Source organism: Aphelocoma coerulescens, chromosome 1 (assembly GCF_041296385.1).
Source record: "Aphelocoma coerulescens isolate FSJ_1873_10779 chromosome 1, UR_Acoe_1.0, whole genome shotgun sequence".
Taxonomy (NCBI): Eukaryota; Metazoa; Chordata; class Aves; order Passeriformes; family Corvidae; genus Aphelocoma; species Aphelocoma coerulescens.
In genome coordinates, this window is record NC_091013.1 from 72,481,959 (window position 1) to 72,509,053 (window position 27,095).

Here is a 27,095-nt window from a genome sequence, read left to right on the forward strand (position 1 = left end):
ACCTCAAGATGTGCTGGAGGAGATTTAGATTGTATATTAGGAAAAATTTCTTCACTGAAAGGGTTGCTAAGCCCTGGAACAGGCTGCCCAAGGAAGCAATTGAGTCACCATCCCTGGAAGTGTTCAAAAAGCGTGTAGCGTGGTACTTGGAGACATGGTTTAGTGGCGAACATGGCAGAGTTAGGTTGATGGTGGGACTCAATTATCTTAGAGGTCTTCTCCAAACTTAATGATTCTATGATTCTACACTGCATACTGTGCCTACTGAGCTGGGGAGATAACTGAAGAGATTTTGATTCAGAATTTTTGGAGATGGGCTCTGCTGCTTGGCACACATGCTGGTTGAATATTTATGTCCATGAGATCCACTTTTTGGAGTGCTGCAACATATTTTTCTTAGAAATTTTGACTGTTGTGCTCTTTTGGAAACTTTCAGCTCTTGGCTTTAGGAATGTTATTCCCGATTCATATTTTGATGTCACAAGAGCAAATCAAAGGCATCTTGTTTCCCTCTAGTTTTTCCCATTATTTTTAAATTTTAATCTTACAATCGTAGAATACTTTGGATTGGAAAGGACCTTTAAAGCTCATCTTTTAAGTCCAAGTGCACTGCAATATGCAGGTACATCTTCAAGGAGATCAGGTTCCTCAGAGCCTTGACCAAAATGACCTTGCATGTTTCCAAGCATGGGGCACTTGCCACCTATCTAGCAACCCGTGTCAGTGCTTCATCATCCTCATAATAAAAAAACTATTCCTTGTGTCTAGTCTAGATCCACCCTCTTTAAGTTAAAAACCATTACCTCTTGTCCTATTTTAGCAGGCCCTGCTAAAAAGTTTTCCTGATGTCACTGATAAACCTTCTTTAATTACTGGAAGGCAGCTGTAAGGTCTTCCCAGAGCCTTCACTTCTCCAGGCTGACCAATCCCAACTCTCTCAGACTGTCTCTGTAGGAGTGGTGCTCCAGCCCTCCAGACTTCTTTGTGGCCTCCTCTGGGCTCTATGCAATGTGTCCACATCTTTCTTATGCTGAAGGCCACAGAACTGGGTGCAATCCTCTAGGTGGGGTCTCATGAGAGTGGAGTTAGGGGGGCACAATCACCTCCCTTCACCTGCTGGCCACACTTCTGTTGATGCAGCTCAGATTATGATCTTTTTTTGGGCTGCAAGTGCACATGGCTGAATCATGCCCAACTTTTCATCCACCAGTTCTCCCAAGTCCTATTCAGCAGGGCTGCCCAAGGTCCGTTCACCCCCAGCCCGGAGGGATACCAGGGATTGCACTGACCCAGGTGCAGCACCTTGTGCTTGGCTTTGTTGAACTTCATGATGTTCCCATGGGCCCACCTCTTGAGATTTTCCAGGTCCCCCTGGATGTTGTCCCATCCCTCACATGTGCCAAATGTATCACGCAGCTTGGTGTCATCTCTAAACTTGCTAAGAGTACACCTGATCCCACCATCTATGTCACTGATGAAGATATTAGTACTGGTCCCAGTACAGAGCCCTGAGGGACACCTCTTGTCACTGAGGGCCCACTGGACACCAAGACGTTGACCGCTACTCTCTGAATGTGACCATCCAACCAAAGTCTCATTCACCAAACAGTGTACCCATCAAATCTGTGTCTCCAATTTAGAGAGAAGGATATTGGGAGGGGAGCATGTCAAAGCTTTACAGAAATCCAGACAGATAGCATCTGATGCCATTCCCTTGTCCAGTGATATGTCACTCTGTCATAGAAGACCACAAGGCAGATCAGGCAGGATTGCCCTTGGCAAAGCCATGCTGACTGTTTCAAATCACCTCCCTGTGCCTTAGCAGAACTTCTAGCAGGCCCTGTTCTGTGACCTTCCCAGGCACAGAGGTGAGACTGACAGGTTGGCAGTTCCCAAGGTCTTCCTTTCTACCCTTTTTTAAAATGATGAAATATTTCCCTTTTTCCGGTCACTGGGAGCTTCACCTGGAGTATTATTAGAGCTGAGAAGACAAGGGATCATGATTTTGTGACCTAAATAATTTTTCCTATTCTATTAATATATAAGGTTTATTCTATTAACAGGGGCAATAATGCCTTTCTCTGCAGCATGGCCGTTCAGGGTCTGGATCTCACAATGGCCATTGGATTTGCAGCACCTCCCACTGCCAGGAAATCAGAGATGTGGTGTGAAAGCTCAGCCTCTGTGATTTCCCTCTTGTCTGAATTTTAATCACGTCATTACCTGTCTAAGAACCAGTTTGGGCATATTCAGGTCATTTCAGCCCCCATTTCTGCCTAGGCTGTGACATTTTTATTTTCTTATCTTTACCTTTCCTAGTTCCTTTTTATTCAATATGTAAGATCCAGTTTTCCCACTATTGTTTGCATATTCTCATGGCTTGGACTTTTATCAGATTTATTTGCTTGAGGTTAACCAAATGAGTCAATGAATAATTACGCTTGTAATTGCAGTTGCCCTTATAAAAGGCATGAAGAAACTGGAGAAATAGATGGCATACAGATGGTGCAACATGAATTATTTCAAACTTACATATGGTGCTGTGCAGTTAATGTCCTGGGCAGAGAATGCACCAACCTTTTCACAATAGGTAACTTCCCTCTAAGGTTTACTTGCATGTGAGCTCAATCCTGCAGCTGAAGTTAGTCGCACTAACCATCTGAGCATGATTTCTAGTCTAAGCTGTTTGTCTGTAATCACTGGAATAAAGCTAACAGTGAATATGATTGCTTTGTCACATTTAAAACCTAATTCCAGTAGCTCTCTCTCGTCTCTGTAAAAAGCTTCTTGCCTTTCTACATTTGCTATACATGTATTGACTTTTTGTTCATCCTTTTAGGACCGTGTGTGTGGAAAAGCTCTTCAAAGTGTTCTCAAACATATATATCTATATATAATTGTTAATTAATATGTGCACTCCAGTTTGTTTGCCTGTTTTTTTAAGTAAACCCAACCTGAGCTAAGCTCTGTGCTGCATTCTGCCCTAGAGGTGTATTGTGAATCATGACGAAATTTGTTTTGAGACATCTAAATCTCTGAAGGTTACTAATTTCACAATTATGGTAATTATCATTACAATGTAAAAGTGAATATCTATACCACATTAGCAGAAAAAATGTTGATCTAACTGAGCATTTTTCCAGGCAAAGTGACAGTTGTTTCAATGTCTCTGTTTTGATTTTGTAGATTTAAATGTAAAACAAGCAGCACCTTTACCTGAACTACTACTTAAGGTCGGGGAACCATTGCTGATTAGATGCAGAGCTGTCCACCATAATTACAAATTCAGAATACAACTATCTTTTGAAAACAGAGAAGTTGAGCAGGTAAAAAGACAGGGCATATTTTAAAATAGGTTGGGCACTATCTACTGATTAAATGTGAATCTCTGTTGAAAACCAGGATCGCTACTTTGAAGGATTGGAATATCAAACAAACTTCTCAGCAATTCGCATCCAGTATGTGTTTGCTTCAGCAGCAGGAAGAAATGACAGTGGACATTATACCTGTTCTTCTACTGCTCATCCAGATCAAACTGCTTTGATCACAGTTTTAGGTAATTCCAACCCCTGGTGTTAATTTTGTGTCTCTGTTGTTTTGCTTTGTTTTCCATATGTCAGTTCTTTACTTGCAGATATGCAGTGTATGTTTATAGTTCCCTTGCTAAAGGAAAGGTCTGTTTGCACTTACAGGCAGTCCAGGAGAGCCAAGAGATTAATCTGAACTGAGTCATTCTGGTACCTGAATACAATCAACCTTTTCTTTATATTGCTTTTCCAATAATTCCCTTTAAAAGACAGTGCTTTTAGAAGTTTAGAGATGTAGTCTATATGATTGTTTCAATGGAATCTCCTAGAAACACAGGCTGGGATTCATCTCAAATCACTGTTGGTGACTCTCAGCCAGTGTGCCACAGAGCCAAAATTTTAAAAAGGAAATCTCATTCTACTTAAGCAACATGGTGATTTAAAAGCCAGTGGTGTTGAATTTAGTTGAGAGCAGCTTCAACTGCAAACTTTGTGTCTCAGATGAAAATAATATATAAACAGGCCAAAGTCTGGAAATAAGGCATAAAAAGGAAAGCTGTAGCTAGTACCACTCTGCTGGAGTAGGTACTGGGTGTAATCTAATGACTGGTGTGCCTGGAGTTGGAGCCTCTAGCCCTGAAAACAAGGCTCTCTGAAGCAGTCACCACGTTTGACCTTAGATTTAGTTGCTCTCAGAGTTACAATATCTAGGCTAGGAATGGTAGGAAGTGAGAATACTTACCCCAGTCTCTTCAGAAATTACTTTCCCAGTGCGATATCCTCTTTTCAGCTTCTGCCTACCACTGAGCAGGAAGTTCTCTCATCATTTACAATAACTGAGTATGATACCTGCGCATTTTTTCTGCACACATCTTCTTAGTGAACAGGAACACAGGGGTGAGGGTGTACTGTAGCAGTAAGGCAAGATCCTCTTTTTTATCAGTAGAGGTGCATAGGTCAGAAATAGTGTCTTCTTGGATCTATAAACTATCAGGTGCGAGCATGGGTGACAATCAGAGAGAATATTTGAGTCACTGTCCCTGGAAGGCTGTGTTTCTGAGCAGGGTATTTTTTCACTGCAATACACCAACCTGTAATAATTGTTTGTGCCCTCCTTAATACCCCTGATGCCAACAAAACTTCTAAGTGTTCATTGTCTTTGCTGATGAAAAAATCTGTTTGTTTACTTACACGGTGGATTAAAGTGGGTGATGTTGTCATACCAAGATAACAGCTGTGCTTCTCTCTCAAAGGTTCTACAAGAATATCCTGTGCTTCTGATCCATCGCAGCCTTTAGCCTAATGTGTTAATGACAATCACTGTGGGTGTGAATTTATGCTAACAACGCAGGTTCCATTTCAGCAGTGATACAGATACAGATTTCACTCAGTTGCCCATGTCTTAGGGTAGCAGCTTATGAGCCAATCAGTGTGCCACCTTTAAACCACAACTGTGCATGAGTCAACACCTATAGCTTCACTGGGAATCATCATGGTGTAACTTAACCAAGATAAAACTGTCTCGGTTGGCACACACAGCATTGCTTCAGGAGCCTGGCTAGCATAGCTACATGGATGAGAGGTCTTTGAATCTCTAAAAATGTTTTGCAGCTAGGCAGCTTTGGTTTGCTCTTTGCTAATTGATACTTCATAAATTTATCCCATTTTTTGTGACTGTTCACGTCAGGAAGAGTGGTTAGGCTACTTCAAAGCACAGGAGAGATCATGCCAACAACTGCAGCTGCAAGGCTCTTTGTTTTAGCAGGTCTTATGTTCAGTTTCTACCTGGGTCAAATAAAGAATTTTTAGCACTATACAATCATACTTAAGGAATGTGTAAGTTATTTTGCAGCACATTATATTTAAAGCAACAAATAAAGAAATATGAGAAACACGGAGGGTTGTTCGGTCTAGAGAATTTCATCTCACCTCTGTGTCATTGCTAAGTGTAAATAGTCAAAAATATACTTAAGTCTGCCAAAAATTTATAAAGCAAGCAATAATGTGCCATCTTCTTTCTTCTCCAATAATGAAACTACTATTTTTTCTGAGATGTTTTCCAGAGAAATGGCATACACTGCTCCAGGGTCCTTATCCTTTTCCTGGAGAAAGCCTTTACTCTTAGTTGGTTGTGTTGTTAACAATAAACTCAGAGATGATATTCTGCCTGGAAGGATGAGGACCAAAAGATGAAGGCTCCATGTATAAAATCAATAAGCCTTTAATATCAAAAAATAGGAGAGCAGTCATGAAAGCAATGGTTTCTTGTTTTAAATACTGAAATGTTTGTGGTTTTTATGGGAGTTTCCAGGTAGTAAGTAGGCTAAGACAGAGATAAAATATGCCAAGCAGAATATAGGGTCACAATCATAAGAAAAACACTCGAAAGGAAAAAACAGGTCCAGCAATATTTTTATGGTGCAGTTTTTCACCATGTGGCTGATTAAACACCACCACAAGTTTTCCAGAGGTTGTACAGTCCTTGGAGATACCCAAACCAAAGTGGACATGGCTCTGAGCAACCTCATCTAGCTGGACCTGCTCTGGGCAGGAGTTTGACTACATATCTCTTACAATGTATATGGTTCTGTGATCTTTACAGAGTTGATCCTAGAACTACTGGTATCTTTAGGACAACCTTCCCCCACACAGGTTTGCTGTTCAGTCTCTTTGGGTAGGATTCATTCCAAGTCATGAGACATCTAGCCCCAGCAACGACTTTGGTTCTTTCCTCAGTCAGTGCCAACAAACAGTAGTTCCAGAAGCAGTTCAGTACATCGTTGTTATCTTCTGCTTTAGGATGGGATTCACCTCAATATGCCTGTTTCATTCCACTGAGTTTATCAGAGATCCAAACAAGCAGCTCAGGTGCATCACAGAACTTTGGACATCTCCACTTGGTGAAACAAATCCCACCCCAGGAGGGCAAATACCAGCAACACACGGTTCATGGACCTCTTCAAAACATTTTTCTATGTTACTGTCATCTTGCATGAAATACTTCTAAATTTAAATGGAGAAATAAAGAAGCAGCTACAGGAATCATTGCAAAATCTTCAGCTTGTTTCAGGAAAGGAGAAAGAACTACTGTCACTATCTGATTATGATGGTTGTGCCACGTGGTTTTGCTCCTGTAGAAGGAAAGCCAGGAATTGCAGCCGTTATCACCTGGAATACCCACCCAAACCAAACCAAATAAATAATGACGTTATTGGCCCTGTGACTCTGTAGAGCAGATTGAAGTGAAATGTCAGGCCATTTTGGAAGTGCTCTGCTCTGACCAAATATGCAACTTCTTCTGGCTCAATTAATTTGTCTGCAACTGAGCACAGTGACAATATTTCAATATTATTTTGAAGCATTATCTTACTCTGATTAATAGGATACCTTTTCTGATATAACATGGTTTTTGCTTGTGATAACTGAAATGAAAAACATACAGATGTCAAAATGCCTTCATTAAGCAGTCCAGCCTTTCTAACATGTCTTTTCTTTTATTTTTTCCTCCAGAAAAGGGATTTATAAATATAACTGACTCTAAAGAAAATTTTGAAATTGGTGAGGAAGAGTTTTGCTTTGAAGTTAACTTTACAGCATATCCTCCAGTTAGATGCATGTGGCTATTTTCCCAAAAAACATATCCATGTAAACAAAGTTACAGTGAGGATGGACACAGGTATGAATATTTTGTAATAATTTAATATAGTAATGTTTCCTCTTTATATCTCATTTGGAGGGTTTACTCTCCATGTTTTGTACTCTCTTTTTGTTTTGAAAATATGGATGGGCCACATGGTGAGACTGGGTTAACAAAGGGCTCTTAAAAATAATTTTGGCTTTCATCAACAGTTCACACAGATAACTTGTGGAATTACTTTATTCTCTGTATATAATAAACCCTTTGGTAAGTTATACATCTAGCAACCTTTAGTTTATATGCATTTTGCCATTCCCTTTCTCTCTAACATAATTTCTGAGTCACAGATCTGTTGCAGTTTTCACACTGGATCACAAGTTCTGCATGTTCCCATTTTGTCATCCTGTTGTTGATGATGTTCCCAGTGTGTTTCAAACAGCTCAAACCAGGTCCAGGGCCCTGTGGTTCCCAGGCCTCTGCTAGGTCTGCTGGGCTGTGCCTGTGTCACAGAAACATGCCGTTCTGCTCGTTCCCCAGGTCATGGATTCTTCCACTGCTGCAGCAAAACATGTTTTCAATAAACCTGTTAATTATCTACCTTTTCTGTTATTTCCTACAATGGACTTCTGGCATGAATCCTGTTTAAGGCTAATGTTTTCTCCATTCCCTAGGCTTTCTAGTTTCTTGATAACATTATCTAATTTCCTTCAGGGTTTCTTTCAGGGTAGTCCCATGGCTTTGAAGGTAACAGCTCTTACTCACCTCAGTGGAAGTAAAGCCAAGCTGCTCTTTTCGAGTTTTTACATTACAAGTGAGCAGATCATAGGCAGGAGCTAATGCAGCTGCTCTGATTTCTTCTCATATTCTTAAAACCTCTGTTATCACCTGCATAAAGCTGTGTCAAATCTTTTATTACACTTCTTTATGATTTCTTTCCATTGGTACCTTTGATTTTATCCATGAGCTTGTCAAGTTATCTTTGCAGTAGACTGGCCTTTTCATCTGCATCAGATGGTGTACTGGAGTCAGACCTCAGTGAAGTTCAGAGACAGCTCAGTTCAGGTTAGCAAATTGTCATCTCCTGGCAATGGCCACAGGAACTCTGTCCCTGCTGATAAAGTGAGGGCTCTCAGCAAACTTTGATAGCACTGGCTGGGTGGTGGTGACTAATCTGCAATGCCTAACATGGGCTTGGCAGAACTGTGCTTTGTGACAAGACTGATTTTGGAAATGAGGTCTCAGGGGACAGCCATGAGCATGTGCTCATCCTTGTCCAATAGGTACCTCCCTCCAGCTGATAACACAGAGTTGATTTGCTTTGCTTGTAGCAGCACTGCTCAGTTTTGCTTGGATGATTGACAGTTGGTGTAAATTCAATCCAGATAAGAATTAAGTGCTGCAGACTGTGCCAACAATAATAATAATATTGAGAACTCTTGAAACAGATTAGGCAGCTGTCATTAGTCAGTAAGGTGCAAGGGCTGGCCTGGGATTTATGAGTCACTTCAGAGCCGTCACAGCGCAGAAGCAGCAGTTGCTGAGTGCTGATCACCACCTGCCGGATGGGGGAAAGGCCGGCTTGTGTCCCTGGAGCCGTGTGTCCGGCCTGGCTCGGCCGTGGCCGTGGCCACAGCCACCAAGCATTGCTGGGGCGTGGCGCGGCGGCGGCTTCAAACTGGTGACTCGGCCATTAGTCTGACTGTGCTGTTGGAGAAATAGGATTTTTCTAATGTTTGTTTTGGGTAGTTACTCTTTGCATTTATTTGTCATCCTATTTATTTTCATCCTCTTTATTTTATGGAAAAATAAAATAGAGAGGAAAACCCTTATATTTGCTGATTATTCCATCTGACAAGTACATTCCTTTGTACAAACATCCCCCACAACTATCCAATTTTGGTTGAATACAAGCATTGGATAGACATGTCTCACCTGAGGAAAAAGAGTAGGGGTACATATTTCATTCAGTTTGAAGTGCCTAGAAGCAGCAAGGGGTAGGGAGGTCAGGAGATTCTGCCTGCAAGATGTAGCACTGCAGATTTCAAGGTGATTTTAAAGCAGAAAGGTTCTCAAAGCAACACAAAAGAGGTCATCACATATCTAAACATATTGTGAGTCTCACTTTGCATGTTCTAGTAAACGTCTGTGTAATCCTGACTCCCAGCACTTCTACTTTGTTCCTTTCATATCCTTTTTCATTTCCTGTTTTTATTTTTTAAATTTCTATCAGTTTCTTGTAAAATTATTCCTTCAGATTAGAGATCATATTAAATTTTATTAATTAACTCTGTCCTTTTCTTTAGCTTTTTATTTCAAAACCCAGCGATTAATCTCTCCTGTCACTACACTTACAGTATATTTTCAGACATTCCTTCAGAATTTCCATTTTCTATTTGCTTTTGTCGGCTCTCTGTTTAAGCACACTGTTGATTTTCACTTCCCTCCTAAGAGCTAATGAGTTTTCATACACACAATGTCCTCTGTTAAATTTATAACAGTTAGCTCACATCCCCTTATATTTTCAGATATCAAAGATACTGTTTTAAATTGTTTTTCTGATTATTTCATTAGGATATAATCCTTCCAACCTGGGATTTCGAAAGCAACTAATTTTTTTTTGTTTGGTCCTTTTTTCTTCTGTCTTCAGTATCTATTTTGAGGCAGCTTAAAAGAGTCCTGACTTTAAAAAATCCATGAGTTTGGAGACATCATTAAGAACATTTCAGATGAAGACATTCAAAAGTCAATAATGATATGAATGTGTGGCCTAAAGGCAAAATTGCCAGTGGCTTCAAGGGCAGGTTTCCTGATTTAGGATTTTGAGGTGATACTGAGTTCCTTTGTATGTATCTTGCTTAAGGAGAAATATCCTGATTTTAGTTCTCTAGACTGATCTCATTACTGCTTTCTCCTACTTTGCATGTTGCTGATATGGGCTGTCTGGTTTTTTTTTTCCTTCTCTTTTCAAACTTTCTGATGTTGCTGCTTGCCTTTATCACTAAAACAGATTTGGGCACCTACAACATGGTTACCATTGAGTTGTCAGCAAAAACATCTATTCCCAAAATGTCAGCAATTAAACCTAAGAGAGATTTTCTTGAGTTACTCTTTTAATGTTGGTGAACTGCATGATCTGCTATTCAAAGATGACAACTGTCCTGACAACAATAACCTAGTTGAAAGCACAGAAATAGGATCATCACTGTAAAATGACGTATTCCCTTCTCCTTGCCTCATCCCATGTCCCATAAACCAGAGACTCAACAGGATAGTTTTAAGATTTATGAATGAATCTTTAAGTCTCTGCAGCTCTCTCTTGTTAGTTTCTGCCCAGAGATTTGTTAGCGTCCCTCCTCACCATCTCCATTGTCACAAGCTGTCTCCCGCATGGTTTGGGTCTTGGTTTTCTGCCTTCCACTGGCTCAAAGGCCATAGGCATTAGCAGAAGGCTGGTCTTCCTTCTGCAGAACTACCTTGATGGTTGGTGTTTGATCTCATTGACAATGAATGCTGGTGATCTCATTCCTGAGTTTATGTGAGTTATTTCCATGTGGAGATGTTTGTCTTTTATGTTCCTCCCTGTCATTGTTGTTTTCTAATACAATTTCTCACATCAGCTAGAAACTCCCCTCAAAGTTCCTTGGAGAGTAGAAAGTTTGATCTTTGCTGGTCTTTGCATCTGTGCCTGGATGTGTTATATGCCTTGTCTTCCAAAGGATTGGTAGCAAAATCACAGCTTGACAGCCTGCATGCACTCCAGGAACTGCGAGAGAAAAAATGCAGAATGGAATCAATACTGCAGAAAAAAATATCCTCTCACCTGGACAGTTAGATTCTGGGATTTATATTCTCTAAGCAAAAATAATTACCTTTGTGTTCTTCATTAGAAGATGCAGAATTGTTTCAAATCTATATATGAGTCTTGACTGCATTTGAAATACTTTTCAAGTCAATATTTTGTCCTTTTCCCTTTTTTTGACTTTGTTCCACAGCATTTCATCGAAGTTCTGCAACCATCAGCACCAGTCCGGGATATATGTATTTTATGCTGAAAATGATGATACAGCTGTAACAAAAAAATTCACTCTGTATGTGAGAAGTAAGTGAGAAAAATATCACTGTGAAGATTTGCCAAAGTCTGGGATTTTGTCACTGGTATAAATGGAGCTATTATGTTTGGTTTTCTTTTTCATTGGTATTCCCTATTTCATTTACATAGATTTATTGTTAAAAATGGAGGATCACAAGGCAAAAATGCACATGAGATATAGAGTGTGAGGAAACCCTTATCCCCATTAGGAATTAGCTTTCCATGACATATTCAACATAAAATCTTTTTCCTAGTGGTGTTTTTGAGTTAATGTAGTTAGTGTGGAGACCCTCTGGTATGTAACTTGTAGGTTTTGTCTGCAGTGCCCTGTACACTCCTGCCTACAATTCACACACATGCACAGTCTTGACCAATGCTCTCAGACATCTCAGTTCTGCCACATGACTGCAGCATCTCTCCCTTGGTCCAGGTCTGGGGGCTTAATTGGTGATATATTATTTATATAGAGATCTGTGTGCATTTTGTATAGGTTGGACACCCAGAACCACAGTGCCAGGGCAGTCCTAGGGCCAGCTGCTTAGTCCAAGTCAGAAAAGCAGAAGTCAAGACTTCTAATTCTGGCTCTGCCATTGTTTTGGTCTGGCTGTGCCCATACAGAGAAGTGGCTGCTCCCCTTGCCTTGCCACACTGCCATCCACAAAACTGAGGAAGGAGGAGGACTGTGAGCTGCAGCCAGCTCTTACAGTGACATGCAGTTTTTTATTTTGAAAAGAAAAGCAGACCGTGCTCTCAGCAGATGTAGCATTGCCACATAGGTGTACAGGGTTTTGGTTCTTCGAGTGCTGACAGAAATTGTCTTGCAGAAACATGAAACTGATTAGGTTGAAAAAGATCTTTAAGATCATAGAGTCCAAGAATTAATCCAGCACTCCCAAGTATACCACTAAGCCATGTCCTCAAGCCTTGTGTTGTCTCATTGCAGGGAAGCCTGAGATAAGGATGCAGCTGTTGTTCAAGCAGATCTCCTGCATTGCTGAAAGTTACCCTGCCTCATCCTGGGTTTGGAGGAACTGTCATGAACTGAACTCATCCAAGTAAATAACTTTCCTTCTTCTTATTCATTGCAAAGACTATCTGAGAGGTCCTTGATTAAATGAAGACCAGCCTGTAACAAACTAAATGTAAAATGCACACTCAACTGTTTGTCCTACTCCAGGGGAACCAGATCACCAGAATTAGGGAAAGTTTTCCTTTTTTTTTTTTTTTTGCCATCAAATGAATTCTATAAAAATGTGTGTCTCAGTCTCTTTACACCAAAATAGACCCCACTGGGTTTATATCAACAGTTGGGTGGTTACAAAGTCCAATCTAAGTTTTTCTCTTAGCCTATCAAAGTTACAGGGATTCAGGGAATGCATTGGTTAATACAGGCTTGATTAATTGGTTAAGCTTTGGTTAAAAGACCTGCTACCAAAGCCACTAAAGTCAGTGAGAGTGTGTTTCCAGTAAAGTTAGTGAGAGTGTTTCCAGTAAAGTTAGTAAGAGTGTCTCCATTTCCTCTATTTATTTAGGGCAATGAGTCAGGTTCTAAAATTTCAAAAAATGATGAAACAGTTTGACCTGATTTGTAAACTTGGCAGTTTTTATTTAGGGATGCCAAAAAACTAATAATCCCATGGTGCAGAAGAATACTACGTCAAATTTTCCTTCGTAAGATTGTGGATAAACTCTTAAGTATTTATTTTAGCTGGACATAATAAAAAAAAACCGAACTTGACAGTTTTGTTATCCATTCCTCTGAAAAGGTTTCCTTACATCAATCTGTTTGTGCAGAAATGGAAGAGCAAATAAACCATCCAGCTACTGTGTTTAAAATACTCCTTAAATCATCTTTCTGGAAAGAAAATGCTGTGACATGTCTTTTCCTAGGAATTTCCAAATGTAGAAGCTAGTGCTATGAGTAGAGATGAATAAATTTTATTTATTTATTTATGTGGAGAATAAATTAGGCAGTAAGTTGATGAACGATAGAAAAGCTGGAAGTCAAAATTATCTATGTGGACCTCCTTTCCCTTGAGTATAAAGTTCCCTCTTTCTACATATCAGGTCTTAAACTAGTCGTTAAGAGTCTCCATCTGGGTGGATGGAGGATCTCTGTCTTGAGTGAGAGCAACTTTATGGCTGAAATGACATACCTTCAGGGAAAGGAGTTAGGACTTTGGCTGTGGGTTCATATTGCACTTACAGTTTTAGCAGTGGCTCATTTGGAGCTGCTCAGTGGTTTGAACGTTTGAGGCAAATATGAAACCAGTGGGAATAGAAGAGGTACGGGGGTGGGTTGTGTCAGTTGTGAAATTGGTGGAGGTTCCAAAGTTCAGGGAGGGCAAGTACCCTGCCAAGGCAGTGGTGGAGAGTGGGAGTGAGCCCAGTGTGGGAGGTAGCTCAGTCCCTGCTGACCCTGCCATGTCCCTCACCAAAAATGAGACTGGTGACTGACCTGAAGTCTTACTCTATTGCTAACAAAACCCAAACCCCTTCCCTTCTTCTCTTCCAACACAGATATAAGACATGTTTTGAAACTTCCCTCCTTCTCCCCTGGAAAATGTCACTGTGAGCTAAAAATCAAAACTGGTCTGCTTCCTTTTTCAGCTGCACAGAAGAAATCACAGAGGGGATTCAGAACTTCTTGCCAGAGAGGAGATCCCTGGGGTCATGGATTTCAAGCAGTACTTTATATGTAAAGGAGACAGCAACAACCTTCTCAGTGGAGTGCTGTGCAAACAATTCCGCTGGTTCAGCCTGTGAAAAGAGTTTCATTAACCTGTCAGGTACCACAAGCCAGTGTTTTAGCACAGGTTTTCACAGTTAAAGCTGGCATGGTAGAACCTACAATACTTTTTAATCTGGCTAAATGGCTAACCTTGCAGTGGCACCGCGGTTAAAACACAAGCTCTGTATGACACAGTATCAGAAATGGTGGGTGAGTGGGAGACACAATTCTCTTCTCTAGGCCCAAAGCAGAGGCCTCTGCCATTAAAATAAGAAGAAACTTAAATAGGAAGTGCATGATGGAGCCGTGGCAATGTTGGGGGCTCATTTTTTGTTTTTCCTTAGTCACCCCTGCATGAATTCTGGAAGGACCATTTTTGGGAGGAGCTAAAGGCACTTTGGTAGCTGATGGCATGTGCTCTCTCTTGCTACTTTCCGGTAGGACCCTGTGGTGCTTCCAGAAATGCCCATGGGATCTCTCCTCACCCCATGGAGGTCATTGCACACCCCAGCAAGATCATGGCTGAGCCAACAGACCAACTGAAGGGTCAATCCCTGTCTGGAAATCAGGAGTACTGGGAAAGAGACCATCTTAAACTGCTATAGGCAGGTGACAGAAGGTTAAATCCTGGTTAGGAAGTCTCTCTTCTTGTCAAGGGTATGACAGATTATTTCCTTCTTGAACCAGAAAGTCAATATGATTATTTGCACTTTATACTTGTAACACCGTACGTATTCCATAGAGCAAAATATTTCACTTAGAGGGAACATGCTGTGGCAGCAGGAATCGTTTTCAAGCACCCAGGTATTTGCAGTACAGGGATTTCCTTTGTCATGCATGAACAAGCAGTTTGGTGCTTTTGACTACGGCTGACAGAAGCTGTGACCACGGTCAGGGTTTGAGCATTCATGTTGAAATTACAATAGAAAGTAATCATAATACTTATGCTTTTAGGAACAACCAAAATATGAGCGTAGATCTCATGTTTGCACCCTCACCTACCAACCAATACCTTATTCCTGTTTATGCTCACAATGTTCAATCCAAGGATCACACCAACCTCCATGCACTTAAATTTATTAATGTAGCTCTTTTTTTTTTTTTTTTTTTTTTTTTAAATGAAAACAGATGTCAGAATTACTGAGAACTGAATGCCTCCTGCCCATCGTGCTTTGCATATGGCTGCATCTCACTGCCCATGCAGAGGAGGCTCGGGTGTGAGAGGGCTGCAAACTGCCAGAACTGGCTGTGGGTTCTCCTTGCATTTTCAGCTGTACACACAAACTCTGTTTCAGTGGGTAGTAATATGTGTCTTTTAAAGTTGCAGGAGCTGTTTCTTCCCCCCTGGACAATGCTGCATTCTATGTCTCTGTTGGATTTTTTCTCCTCTTGATCCCTTTCGTGTTTGTATTCATTTTTCTTAAATACAAAAAGGTAAAAGCAAACATAAATACATGACCATCCTTCTTTTGTTCCTTTCAGGTTGTTTCTTCTCTAACACTTATTTATTGTGTGTTTTTTTCTTCCAAAGCAATTCAAATATGAAAGCCAGTGGCGAATGATACAGATGATAGGGCCATCAGATAATGAATACATCTACATTGACTTCAGAGAATTCGAGTATGATGTAAAATGGGAATTTCCCAGGGAAAATCTGGAATTTGGTGAGCAATCCATAAGGTAAATCCCAATACTGGAGCAGTAGTCTGTGCTGTACCAGCAGCAAATAATATTGGAATTTTCTGTCTTGTAGGACAGGTCCTTGGTTCTGGGGCCTTTGGGAAAGTGGTGAATGCAACAGCTTATGGAATTAACAATGCAGGAGATTCAGTCCAGGTCGCAGTCAAAATGCTAAAAGGTATGATAAACTCTGGTGACTTCCACAAGCAGTGATGTATTCTAGTACCTCCAAAGCAGAAGAGGCATTGGAAATTCCCCTTATATACAAACTTCCTGCAGTTACCCCTTACAAATGCTTGGCTTCAAAGTCGTTTCAGAGTGCTTTCAAAACCCTGTTTCAGTTTGGAAAGGTATTGCTGAAGTGCCTTCATTCCACAGCACTTAGTATTTTGTCCTACACACTACAGAAGGTCTGCGTTGTGTGGGGAAGTATGGAGCCTCTAAAGAGGAGAAATGCAAATCCCCAGTGCAGGTTAGCCTACTGGATATATTGGTGACTATGACCTTTGGTGTAAGGTCCTTTTTTCTTGTAGTGCTGCCCAGCTGTGGCATGCCCTTTGCCTGCTGTGTCTGAGCTAGCTTGTTTCCAAAACTGCCAGCAAAATTTCCTGTGGTCTCTTTTCTTGATGATTACACAAAACAGTTTCTTTCCATCCCTCCTTATGAATAAGGCTACTAAACCTTGAACGCTTCTTTCTGCTATGGTCTAGCCTGTGTCCAAGATGTCTTGACTCCTCATAAAAGCAGTGTCCAGGAGCAAGCCTCATTGGCAGCAAGCAGAGGAGGGCTGCCTCACTGTGTCCCAGCTAACCACAGCCCTGTCCACAGAGTGTTGTAGTAGTTTACACTGGAAAAGATCTCTAGGGTCACTGAGTCCAGCTGTTAACCATCACTGTCACATCCACCACTAAAACATGTCTCTCAGTGACACATCTACGTGTCTTTTAAATACATTTGAGGATGGTGACTCAGCCACTTCCCTGGGCAGCCTGTTCCAGTGCTTGACAACCCTTTCAGTGAAGACATTTTTCTGAATATCTAATCCTCCCCTGGCACAAACTGAAGTTGTTTCCTCTCATCCTTTGACTTGTTACTCGGGAAAAGAGACCTGTATCCACCTCACCTGCCTTTTGATACATATCGGAATGAGCTTCACACTGATACCAGCACCCTGCCCACCTGTGTGCCCACACAGCCCCTTCCTGCCAGCACTGCTGTTCAGGTTTTCACCCCTCATTTGCACATATGCATCAGTTTTATGCTTCTTTGGTCCACTCCTTTGTGGTTGTCTTTGTAGAAGCTCAGCTTGATCATTTTGGTTCACGTGCCCAATTCACTGAAATCGTGAGCACTAAATGCTTGCTGAAAAACAAGACTAAAGCTATTACTGAAACACAGGGTGGCCATCTCAGCTATTGGCTTGCAACTGGTTGTATGCCATATGGCTGCCATTTTTTTCTCTTAACACTTCTCTGCAACAGGCTTGACTGCCATTTTTTCTGTGCTTGGGAACACTTTAATATATTGCTGTCATCCCTTGCCAGCCCAAGAATGACAAATGTTGACATTTAATGACTGCTTTCCCAAGCTTTCAAATGATCTACACTCACTCAAAAAATTACTTTCCACCTTTGACTGAATCCTTTTATACTTTGGAAGGGTTTTTTTAGGATGTTCCCAAATGTACTGTCAGTCCAATGAATTTGAAATGAAGATTTGCATGTGACAAAGCATCACAACCATTTAAATTTTCATTTCTTTGCTGGAGATTTCCAAATCTATGTTACTGCTTTTACAGAAAAACCTGATGCTTCAGAAAAAGATGCTCTAATGTCTGAGCTGAAAATGATGACTCACATTGGAAGCCATGAAAATATTGTGAATCTACTAGGAGCTTGTACTGTGTCAGGTAAATCGAAATTGTGGAAAGGTACCAATTAAAACCTCCAGAATAATGAGGACCAATTTAGCTGTTCTGTGCTGGCCCAAAATAAGATGAACTGAAAGCAAATTTAAGGGCACGCATGTGTACAGAAAAGGGTCCTTTCTGACTGTACTGGCAGGAAGTGATACAACAGTCCTTCTATAGAAGAGGGTTTCCTGTTACAGTGGTGATGGCACTGGTATGAGCCAGTTTATTAAGTGAAAAGGAAAAACTTATCTGGTGTCAGGGACTTTTGTATATGCATGATTATGTTCACTTAGGAAAATGTAATTTTATTTTTTTATTCATGTGGCTCACCAAACAGCGAAGTTGTAGAATGAATGGATAAAAATAGCTAAAATTTAGACAGGAAACAAAAGAAGCTGAAAACTCACAGGGGCAGGAGGAACACAGAAAAAAAGAAATGAGACAAGTAAAGAGTGGAATATTTACAAAATACAGCTTTTTCCAGCCTGCCCGACCTTGCTTGACAGTGACCTTCTGACAAAAATGTCCACAGATTCATAGTCGGCCTTTCTGGGCCAGAAGTGGTGGTGCCAGTGTGAGGCTTTGCAGGGTGATGTGTGACCACTCTGAGCTCCTGCTGGCTGGTCATGGCTTTTATCCAAGCCTGCCCGAGTCAGGAATTGGATGTACTTTCCCTTTCTTGAGAAATTGGCCTGACCAGTGCTCTACTCAGATACCTCCCCTTACAAGGTGTATCCCTCATATAGGTCCTCTCAGCAATTACTCTTGGGTTTCAGGTGGTCTTCTTGGGGAGAAAAAAAAAGGATATTTCCAGAGCATGAAGGAAGCACAGATAAACAGAAGGATGTAGGTCAAAGGATACAAATTCACACCATCCAGATAATTAGCAGGGGCATCTTTATAGCCTATACAGTCCTCCCCATTGCCTTTGGAATGGGGAAGGATTCCTCTGTTTCTGTAGGGATTTTCAGTGCAGTTTGAGAGATGCACCACAAGGAAGAAGCTACACAGACTTTCCAAGGGACATTATAGTCAGTAAAAAAATTCTCATTACCTGCCCATCAGTACAGCTTATTTACCTGGGAATGGAAGATACTTGGGATGTGTTAATACAGATTAAGCCTGAGGGAAAATGAAGCAGCATTAGGGCTTTAACAGAGAGAGTGCTATAAATAGCAGCAAGCATTTACATTTCCAACTATTTCAGGACCAATCTACTTGATATTTGAATACTGTTGCTATGGTGACCTCCTGAACTACTTAAGGAGCAAGAGAGAAAAGTTTCACTGGACACTGACAGATATTTTTAAACAACAAAACTTCAGCTTTTACTACAATATCCATCAGGACCAAAACTCTAGGTAAAGCATTTAGTAACAGTTTGATACTTTTAAAAACTGCTGCTGCTTTTAGAGCTGCATTCTCATCTGTGCTGTACACTGGTGAAATTATTGAATTTGTGGGAATATGCCTTCACATACTTTAATAAGCAATGTCTTGGGAGGAACTGAGATTTGATTCTCCTTATGGAGACTGCAGAAGACAAACAATCTCTTGTTTCTCTTTCCAGTTTTGAGAAGACTCATGTCTGTGTTCAGATTTTTAGTAGTAGTAACTGTTCATGTTTTTCACTGCAAAAGAGTCTCTGTGTAGAAGATTATGTGATACACTGTGTGAAACCTTTGAAAATGTGTCACCCGCTCCAGGGTTGGGACTCACCTGAAGTATGGTGTGAACACAACTCTAAGCAGAGAGGATGAATTTGAAATTATGCAAAGAAGTCAAAACATAAATGTGACATCTGGAGCAAATGGAACTGTGGTGCTTTCTGAGGAAGGTAAGAGATTAATTGATTATATCTTCTGTAATTCTGTTATTATTGTATTTATTGTATTGTTGATCTAACTAGACTAGATTCTGTGACAAAAGAGGCCTCTTTCTATCATATGTCTCTCTTCAATCCTGGTAGGAATTTTTCTTAAGAAGGATTTGACTACACTTTAGGCCAGAGACTTATGTTTCTGCTGGTGCTATACATAGTATATGAGTATGAAAACACTCTCCTTTATTTTGTGTCTGAGTGAAGGATAAAAAAGATGGATGCTCTTTGTGATGTTGCTCTTGGTAGGAGCATGTGAAAATTCTTACAACAGTCAGTGGAGTTAATCAGAGACCGAGGAAGTCCATGGAAAACTCATACATTTGATTATTTTTTACAGATAAAATTAAAGATGCAAGAACACAGGTGGATGAAGAAGAGGATTTTAATGTGCTCACTTTTGAAGACCTTCTGTGCTTCTCTTATCAAGTTGCCAAAGGAATGGAATTTCTTGAGTCCAAATCGGTATGGTGAAGGGTAGCAAATTTTTCAGATAGAAAAGATGCTAAAAATAGGTTAGTTTATAAAAAGCATGTTGAAGAACAGAGCCACTCAGTGGCAAGCTTGAACTATACCTCCTGGCTTGAACTACTTACTTGACTTAACAGCAAAGACTGAATTGCAGTTTTAGGCAACACCCTGAGCAAGAAGCAACTGCACAGCACACTTGTGCCTGCTCTGGCCCTGTCTCCTTGCCACCAGCAACCAGGGAGTGTCCAGCTTGGCCATTCACCAAATTATTTAAGAGGAAGGAGATGCTAGCTTGGAGAGCAGGGAATTGTCCACCTCTGATACCAAATGCTGCAGAGTGTTAACCCTTCCTTTCCTTCTAAGTGCATTCACAGAGACCTTGCTGCCCGAAACATACTGGTGACCCATGGAAAAGTGGTGAAAATATGTGACTTTGGCCTTGCCAGAGATGTAATGAATGACTCCGACTACATCGTCAGGGGCAATGTAAGTTCATGAGTGCTCTCTGGTTTTCATACCATTGTAAGAATTACAAGGAACTAAGAAAGAAAAGTTTTAAATTTTTTAATTCCTTGTTAGCTTTGTGCATATCTGTACAGGAAATGCAGAAATCTCACTTTTTCTGCCCTTGGCAAATGCAAATTCTTAGCTTGTAATTAAACTAATCAAGCTGGCACTGTAAATGAGGTGGTACCCATGCTCTTTCTAAAGCACACTGAAATCCATTGATGGAAGCACTGGGAGTTGTTTGCTGTTGTGGGCAGTAACAGTGTAGGACAGCAGCATATGTGTGGGGGTGGGCCAGATTCTCTGGCTTTGTGAAGAAGTACAGTGTGGACGTCTCCATCTGGGCCTCTCTACACTGGAAGCCAGACGAAGGAAGATGCCTCTTCCAGGACTGAGCTCATCTCTCCCTTCAATAGTGATCTGAAATGGATGAAACAAATTGGTTCTTTAGAAGTGTCTATTTCTCCCTGCAATGGGAATGTCCAGGGACTGGTGACAGAGACACAGCTTTTCACACAGCAAACATGAATCAATCATGCTGGCAGTAAGAAGCACAGTGAGTCACCTAGAAAGCCTTTGTCACAGCATGACCTGGCCTCCTTTCCTCTGCCTGCACAGGCTCGATTGCCGGTCAAGTGGATGGCTCCTGAAAGCATATTCGAGAGGACGTACACCATGAAGAGTGATGTCTGGTCTTATGGAATACTGCTATGGGAAATATTCTCTTTGGGTATGTTTGCAATGGGACAAAAGAGCGGTGTTTCGTTTTGGCAGCTTCTGAATTAACATATATTCTCCAACAATTTCCACAGGTGTAAACCCTTACCCTGGTATTCAGGTTGACACAAATTTCTACAAGCTAATACAAAGTGGATTTAAAATGGACCAGCCGTATTATGCTACAAAAGATGTGTAAGTGTATTTCCAAGTGATGCACAGCATGAGAATTTATACTTATTAGATCACTGTTTAAATGACCTTTTATTTATTGTACACTGTATCTTACCCAAAATTAGTTGCAAAACATGAGATCTTCATCTAAATCTAACAAATGCTGCCTGATCCTGCAGGTTTTGTTGTAAAATAGAAGTGATTAACACTAAAGTTTATGTGTGCATGTATATTTATTTAATTGTGCCTTCTTTCCCCAGGAAACTTCTTGTTCTCAGGCCACAGATCTTTTTTCCCCTTTTTTTTCTTTTGCTTTTTCTCTTTTTCCTTTTCTTTATGTTTGTTTGGGTTTGGTTTTTTTTTTTTTTTACCTAAAAGCTATGTTTTCCATATTGACTAAATTTTTGGTGGTTTTTTTTCCAAAACTTTATTTCTTAATTGAGCTTTACCAGGTTTGTTTCAGTTCCAGGTGGCTAGGGTTACTCTTAGATAAAAACCCTTCTAAGGAAGTGTTGGAGGGAAGCTAATTCTGTGCTCTCAGCACATTATTTTCAGCCTGCGCCTCTGTGCCTGGGTGAACTCTGGATAGAGGTAGGCCCCAGGGAACAAGAGAAGAGAAGGTGACAGACAACTGTGAGATCTGGAACATGGAGGAAAGGGAAGGACTTTGGGTTGGCTGAGCTCTTCTGGCAGGCATTTCATAGATGTTCTAAGGACACAGCACCTTGCTATGACACTGCGCTGTTCTTATCATCTCCACACAAAGACTGTAATGGCATTAAAGGTACAGGTAAATCTGACAGATTGACCCTTGAAAGATTGATGGGAGGGTTTTAAATACCAGGGAGCCTATTGTGCCAGTAACTTTGCAAGGGACTTTAGCAGTCAGACACTGCACTGGTGCCTGATGAAGCTGCAATATCTCTAAGGTGGTGTTTAAATTCCAGAAAGATTTTTGTGATGGTAAATTACATAAAAAGACTTGCTGTGAAAAGTGTACATAAGACTACATAGTCCACAAGGAGCAGGTTTAGCCCCAAAGACAGACAGGATTGTCTTCCTAACATTTTCTGGGTGGAAGCTGAAAAACAAACTCATCATGCCATTACGTGGCAGCAAAGGTGAAATCCTGCCCCTGATACTACGAGGAGGATTTTAGTAAGGACTCTCTGATAAAGCCACTGTAAAGATAATTTCACCCTTTATCCTTACCTTTCTGCTTCTTTTCCTCTGCTGCAACACTGTTATTCTGGCCTCTTTCTATAAAATCATTCTGATCCCCACAATTCCCATTCAAGTCCTGCAATGCCATGTAGTCACTTACAGAGAATCCAAGAGCTAACATGTTTTCTGTGCCATGTCTTTGCTTCTTCAGCTATTGCATGATGCAGTCCTGTTGGGCTCTTGACTCCAGAAAAAGACCCTCTTTTTCCAATCTGGTTTCCTCTCTGGCCTGTCAGCTGGCTGAGGCAGAAGGAGCAGTAAGTAAACACAGTAAGATGAACATGTGAACAATGTTTGTGTTTGGGTTTTTGTGGGGTTTATATGTAGTTCCACAGATCATGATGAGCTGAGGAATAGCCTTCTGCTTTCTACTGAAGTACACAACTGTGTTATGGATGTATTGTCCATGGATCCATGTAGGAGCTTGGGGCATGTTTTTCTGCTGTCAGAAAGAATCCTGACCTTCCTGACGAGGATTTTCTTCCTCCCAATGCCTGCATTGGGACTCTGGAAAGCTGAAGTCTCTCAGCCTGCACTGTGGGAGTGGGCTTCCCTTGTACACCAGCCAGTGCAGTCAGGTTTGGTGATGCTGATAGCTGCCATGGGAGGGGAGCTGAGCATGGACCAGGGGCCAGGGGGTCTCATGAGGGATCACCATGCCATGTCCTCACAGACAGAATGCTGTATGTCATTCTCAAAGGTCAAAATAATAAAGATGATCTGAGAAAGTCCTGTTCCGTCCATATCAGATATTTATCTCCTCTCCAGGGAAGATAAACAATTCCTTTCCAAACTACCAATTCCTACCTGAGTATCCACTCTGGACTAGACATGCTATTTCCTAGTGCAGTGTCCTTGAGAACATCTTGGGATGCAAGGAGCTATGAATGACTCTTGCCTTTGCAGCATTGTGCCTCTCTGAAGGCTGTTGGCCGGGCAGAAGCTGTGAAGTGTAGGGGCAAACTAATAAGCAGCTTCATAGCACTGTACCTAGGGAAAAAACCTTCCTTTAGAGTCCAGTGTTGTTCCTCAAACCAGCTCTTTTTAACATGGGTAAGGAGGTGGTCTGTACCTAACAAGTGCCTGCTTCATGGGAAGAAGAGCAGTTTTCCAAGCACAATAAATAATAACAGAAGATATCTTTTATTTCCTCTTCCCAATTCTAGGTTTACCATAATATGAAGAAAAATGTTGCTACACACCATTCCAGCATCAAAACTAAACCACATGGAAGCAGGGATGAGGAATCTTTACTGCCCACAGTTGTGCTCCAGCATGAAGACTCTCCGGTTGAAAAATAATCTGGGTTGTGGATTTGGTCTCAGTATTGTCATAAACCCTGTGTAGGATAAGTGTTTTGTATCAGCTCTAGGAAGAGAAATTGTTACCAACTGCTGCACTGTTTGCATTTCTTGTGGGCCAGTCCGTGCTAATGTGACTTTGAGAAGAAGGTGTCATTCATTTGTTTGAATTCAGCAGATCTAGAGCAAGACAAATTTTATGGCTGCCTCTCTACAACTGAATATCTCTTCTCCTGGTGCTGTGTAAATAGTGCCTGATCAGCTTATTGAATTCATACTGTTCTTGCCACGTTGCAACCAAACATGAGAAAATCCTTCTTTTTGTTTTGTCAATGTTTACAAGCATTGACTATGCAGCTAAGGAGAGCTGCTGTGATTTCCACAAGTGCTATTCACATCTTCATCTCCAGGTGTCAGTGGTGACTGGAGTCACCAGTTTTAGATGTCCAAATGTTAAAGTTCTATCAGTCTTGTTTTACAAGGAGCTCTTAATTTGATTGTGTGTAACTGTCTTACCCTGGACATCTCGATGGCTGTGGAGTAGCTGTTGGGTGTCCAGTTCAAGTGAGTTCATTTTATCAAGATTTAGTTACTCAGGTGGTGTCTACTCAGCCAGGCTACATTCAGCAACTGCTGATGAGACATAGGCACTCAGAGTGAGTGATTCCTTTCTACCTAAAATAAGCATCTAAAATAACCAGGAGGAGTGATATTTGCAGATAACCTTCTACCTCCCTGGTCTGGAAAATCCAGCTGGCAGTCTCCAGCTGGAAGTCTCATTTCAGCTGAGTTATAGCTAATTCCATTCATGGGTCTTTGTGTGTTACAATAGCAAATTAAAAAAAAAAAAAATAATTTTGAATAAATTATCTTCTGTAGCAATTTAGGTGTGTACTATCATCACTCCAAATCCACAGAATTTGGCCTGTGTGTATGAACTCTGCTGCACTAAAATGAAAGTATGTCTCTTCAACTTTCTCATAGACACCCAGGACAATACCCAGAGTCTTGATGTGTTTTCAGTATAGTTAAAAAGACAGCTATTTTCATTATGAGGTTTAGGAATTTCTAAATGCAACTTTCATCATGACTAATAGGATATATTTGTGTACATCACAGTGGATGAAGACGAGACTATATTGGTTAATAGGGTTTTTTTTCTCTTTTACATTTTACAAGGTGCTAACTTCAGTTAGGATTTTTCAGAGGCATGTGTTATAAATTAATAACTGTTTGGATAGAATATGCTATCACAGAAATTGAGCTGCTCTTAACTAACACTGTCTGAAAATAATGTTGTAATACAATAATTATGATTTGTATATTTTTGTTAATGTTGTTAATAATTACTGATGAATCCTCAATATTTTAATCAGATTCAAACTGCTGAAGAGCAATTTGGAGATATTTAGACAGAAATAAATTTCAACATTGCATTCTCTGGAAAATGTGTATTATTTTAACATACCCATAACAGTCTGAAAATGTTCATATGCCAGATGTCACTGTTCAGCACTGTTAGCACACAGCCTGCAGTGGCTGGACAGTGGGAATTGAGTGTCTTGTGCAGACAGGAGTTTTCAGCCTTCAGAGTTAGAGGAACCTAATGCTGAACTGGTCACTTCCAAGCCTGGCTGGCCTTAGAAACTAAGCAGATGTGAACTTGGCTCAAAGAGGAGCAGCTGGGAATCCCATGTACTTAAAAACATGCCAGGGAGTTGTGTCACATGTTTTTCCACAAGATTTAAAAAGAACTGGACATAGATCAACCGGCCCCATTATCACTGCTAAGCTGAGATTTGGGAATACAAAGGCAAATAGAGAATCTTGGAGTAAGTACAGTTTCTCATGATTCACACATGAAAAGCAGCTCAGGCAACACAGCACTCTGTGATGAAGAGCAAACCCCCGTGTAAGGGCTGAACATAGAAGAGAGAGATGGAACAAAGCTACAGGAGGTATTGAGTGAAAAATAATTTCTTTTAGGACATTTCCTTTCCTGGATGCTTTCAACACAACTTAGCAAAGTGGTGGTCCATTCCTGAGGCTTATGCAGAGCCACAGACAGTGCTGTTTAGGGAGCAGTTTCATGATTCTTGAAGGGAGATGCCCACATTTCTCTCATTAGGATCCAGACCCCTAATCTGTGCCTCCAGAAGCACGTTGTCAGGAGAAAGTGGTGCTTTCCCCCTGTAGTGAATGGAGAGAGTTAAGCTTGTTTGAAGACCTCCAGCAGAGATGCCTTTAGTCTAAGGTGGATGCCTTAAGCTAGGCACAGACTGACAAAGATTCAGTAATCATTAATCCCGGAAGAAGAGCAATAGAAGGGATTGAAGTCAATTAAAAGCGCTGAAGGGCAAAGGACACTGAGCTCTCCCTCGTAACAGTAACAGAAATAAGAAGAAACATAATTTGACAACCCAAGCTGAAAGACAGGATGGCGCTGGGGAATCTGCCCGAATTTTCTTTCCCCCCTATCTGCAAGAGCACACCTCGGAGCCGGCAGCCCTGTCCCGAGGAGCTGCTCCCGCGGGATGCCCGGGCACAGGCGGCCCCGTTCCGCCGCCGCAGCCGGCACTAGGTGGAGCTCCGCGACCGCGGCTGCCGGGCGGACGGGGCCGAGGGGCGCTGGGCAGGGGACAAGGAGCAGGGCTGGCGCTCAGCAGGGGGACTTGGGCCAGCCGCAGTGTCTGAGCCACAGGATAGCAGGACTGGGGACGTGAGTGTCGGTCAAAAGGGCTCCACAGCCAAAACCTCGTAGCACTGATGGGACAAGCCCAGTACCAGCACAAACCACTCAGCCCCCTCACAGCGTTTTCCCAGACAACCATGTCCATGTGTGACAGGCAGCAGGGACCAAAACAATAAGACACCCTTCTCTGTCCCGATCAAGAGAAACTGGAAGTGCTTCTCCAACACGTCGTGCTTTTGGGTTTGGGATACCTGGGATGGGTTCTGTGGGGTCCCTCTGAGAGAAGCTGGGACTAACCATGTGTTAAACCAGAAGGGAAGTGCAGAAGTGACCCTGTCATGCATGCTAGCAGTGGCTTTCAGTCCACATGTTCATGAAAGGCAATGAAGAAATCTAAGGTAAAAGTTGCTCCAGAGCTATTTGCAGATGGTTATTTTTTAGGAGGCAAAACTTCTGCTGGAAATTATTTCAGAGGCAAAAAATCAAAGCAGACTGAAGATAAGTGGATCCCATGGAGCTGGATACACCAAATCTCAGCCCCCTTCTCCCAGAC

At 41.4% G+C, this 27,095-nt stretch overlaps 1 protein-coding gene across 1 annotated transcript in view; it reads left to right on the forward strand.

Moving 5' to 3' along the window:
• The window catches only part of FLT3 (fms related receptor tyrosine kinase 3), a 41,977-nt gene extending 16,791 nt beyond the window's left edge, over positions 1 to 25,186 (forward strand). Inside the window, exons 6-24 of the mRNA XM_069030449.1 lie at positions 2,454 to 2,590; positions 3,187 to 3,326; positions 3,403 to 3,556; positions 7,038 to 7,203; positions 11,157 to 11,263; positions 12,198 to 12,309; positions 13,865 to 14,043; positions 15,307 to 15,419; positions 15,517 to 15,649; positions 15,739 to 15,843; positions 17,464 to 17,574; positions 18,785 to 18,938; positions 19,284 to 19,414; positions 19,797 to 19,921; positions 20,291 to 20,413; positions 21,053 to 21,164; positions 21,247 to 21,346; positions 22,701 to 22,806; positions 23,716 to 25,186. Of these exons, the coding sequence (XP_068886550.1) occupies positions 2,454 to 2,590; positions 3,187 to 3,326; positions 3,403 to 3,556; positions 7,038 to 7,203; positions 11,157 to 11,263; positions 12,198 to 12,309; positions 13,865 to 14,043; positions 15,307 to 15,419; positions 15,517 to 15,649; positions 15,739 to 15,843; positions 17,464 to 17,574; positions 18,785 to 18,938; positions 19,284 to 19,414; positions 19,797 to 19,921; positions 20,291 to 20,413; positions 21,053 to 21,164; positions 21,247 to 21,346; positions 22,701 to 22,806; positions 23,716 to 23,850 (2,443 nt within the window). The 3' untranslated portion in view covers positions 23,851 to 25,186. The remainder of the gene's footprint in view (positions 1 to 2,453; positions 2,591 to 3,186; positions 3,327 to 3,402; positions 3,557 to 7,037; positions 7,204 to 11,156; positions 11,264 to 12,197; positions 12,310 to 13,864; positions 14,044 to 15,306; positions 15,420 to 15,516; positions 15,650 to 15,738; positions 15,844 to 17,463; positions 17,575 to 18,784; positions 18,939 to 19,283; positions 19,415 to 19,796; positions 19,922 to 20,290; positions 20,414 to 21,052; positions 21,165 to 21,246; positions 21,347 to 22,700; positions 22,807 to 23,715) is intronic.
• The last annotated feature ends 1,909 nt before the right edge of the window (positions 25,187 to 27,095 follow it).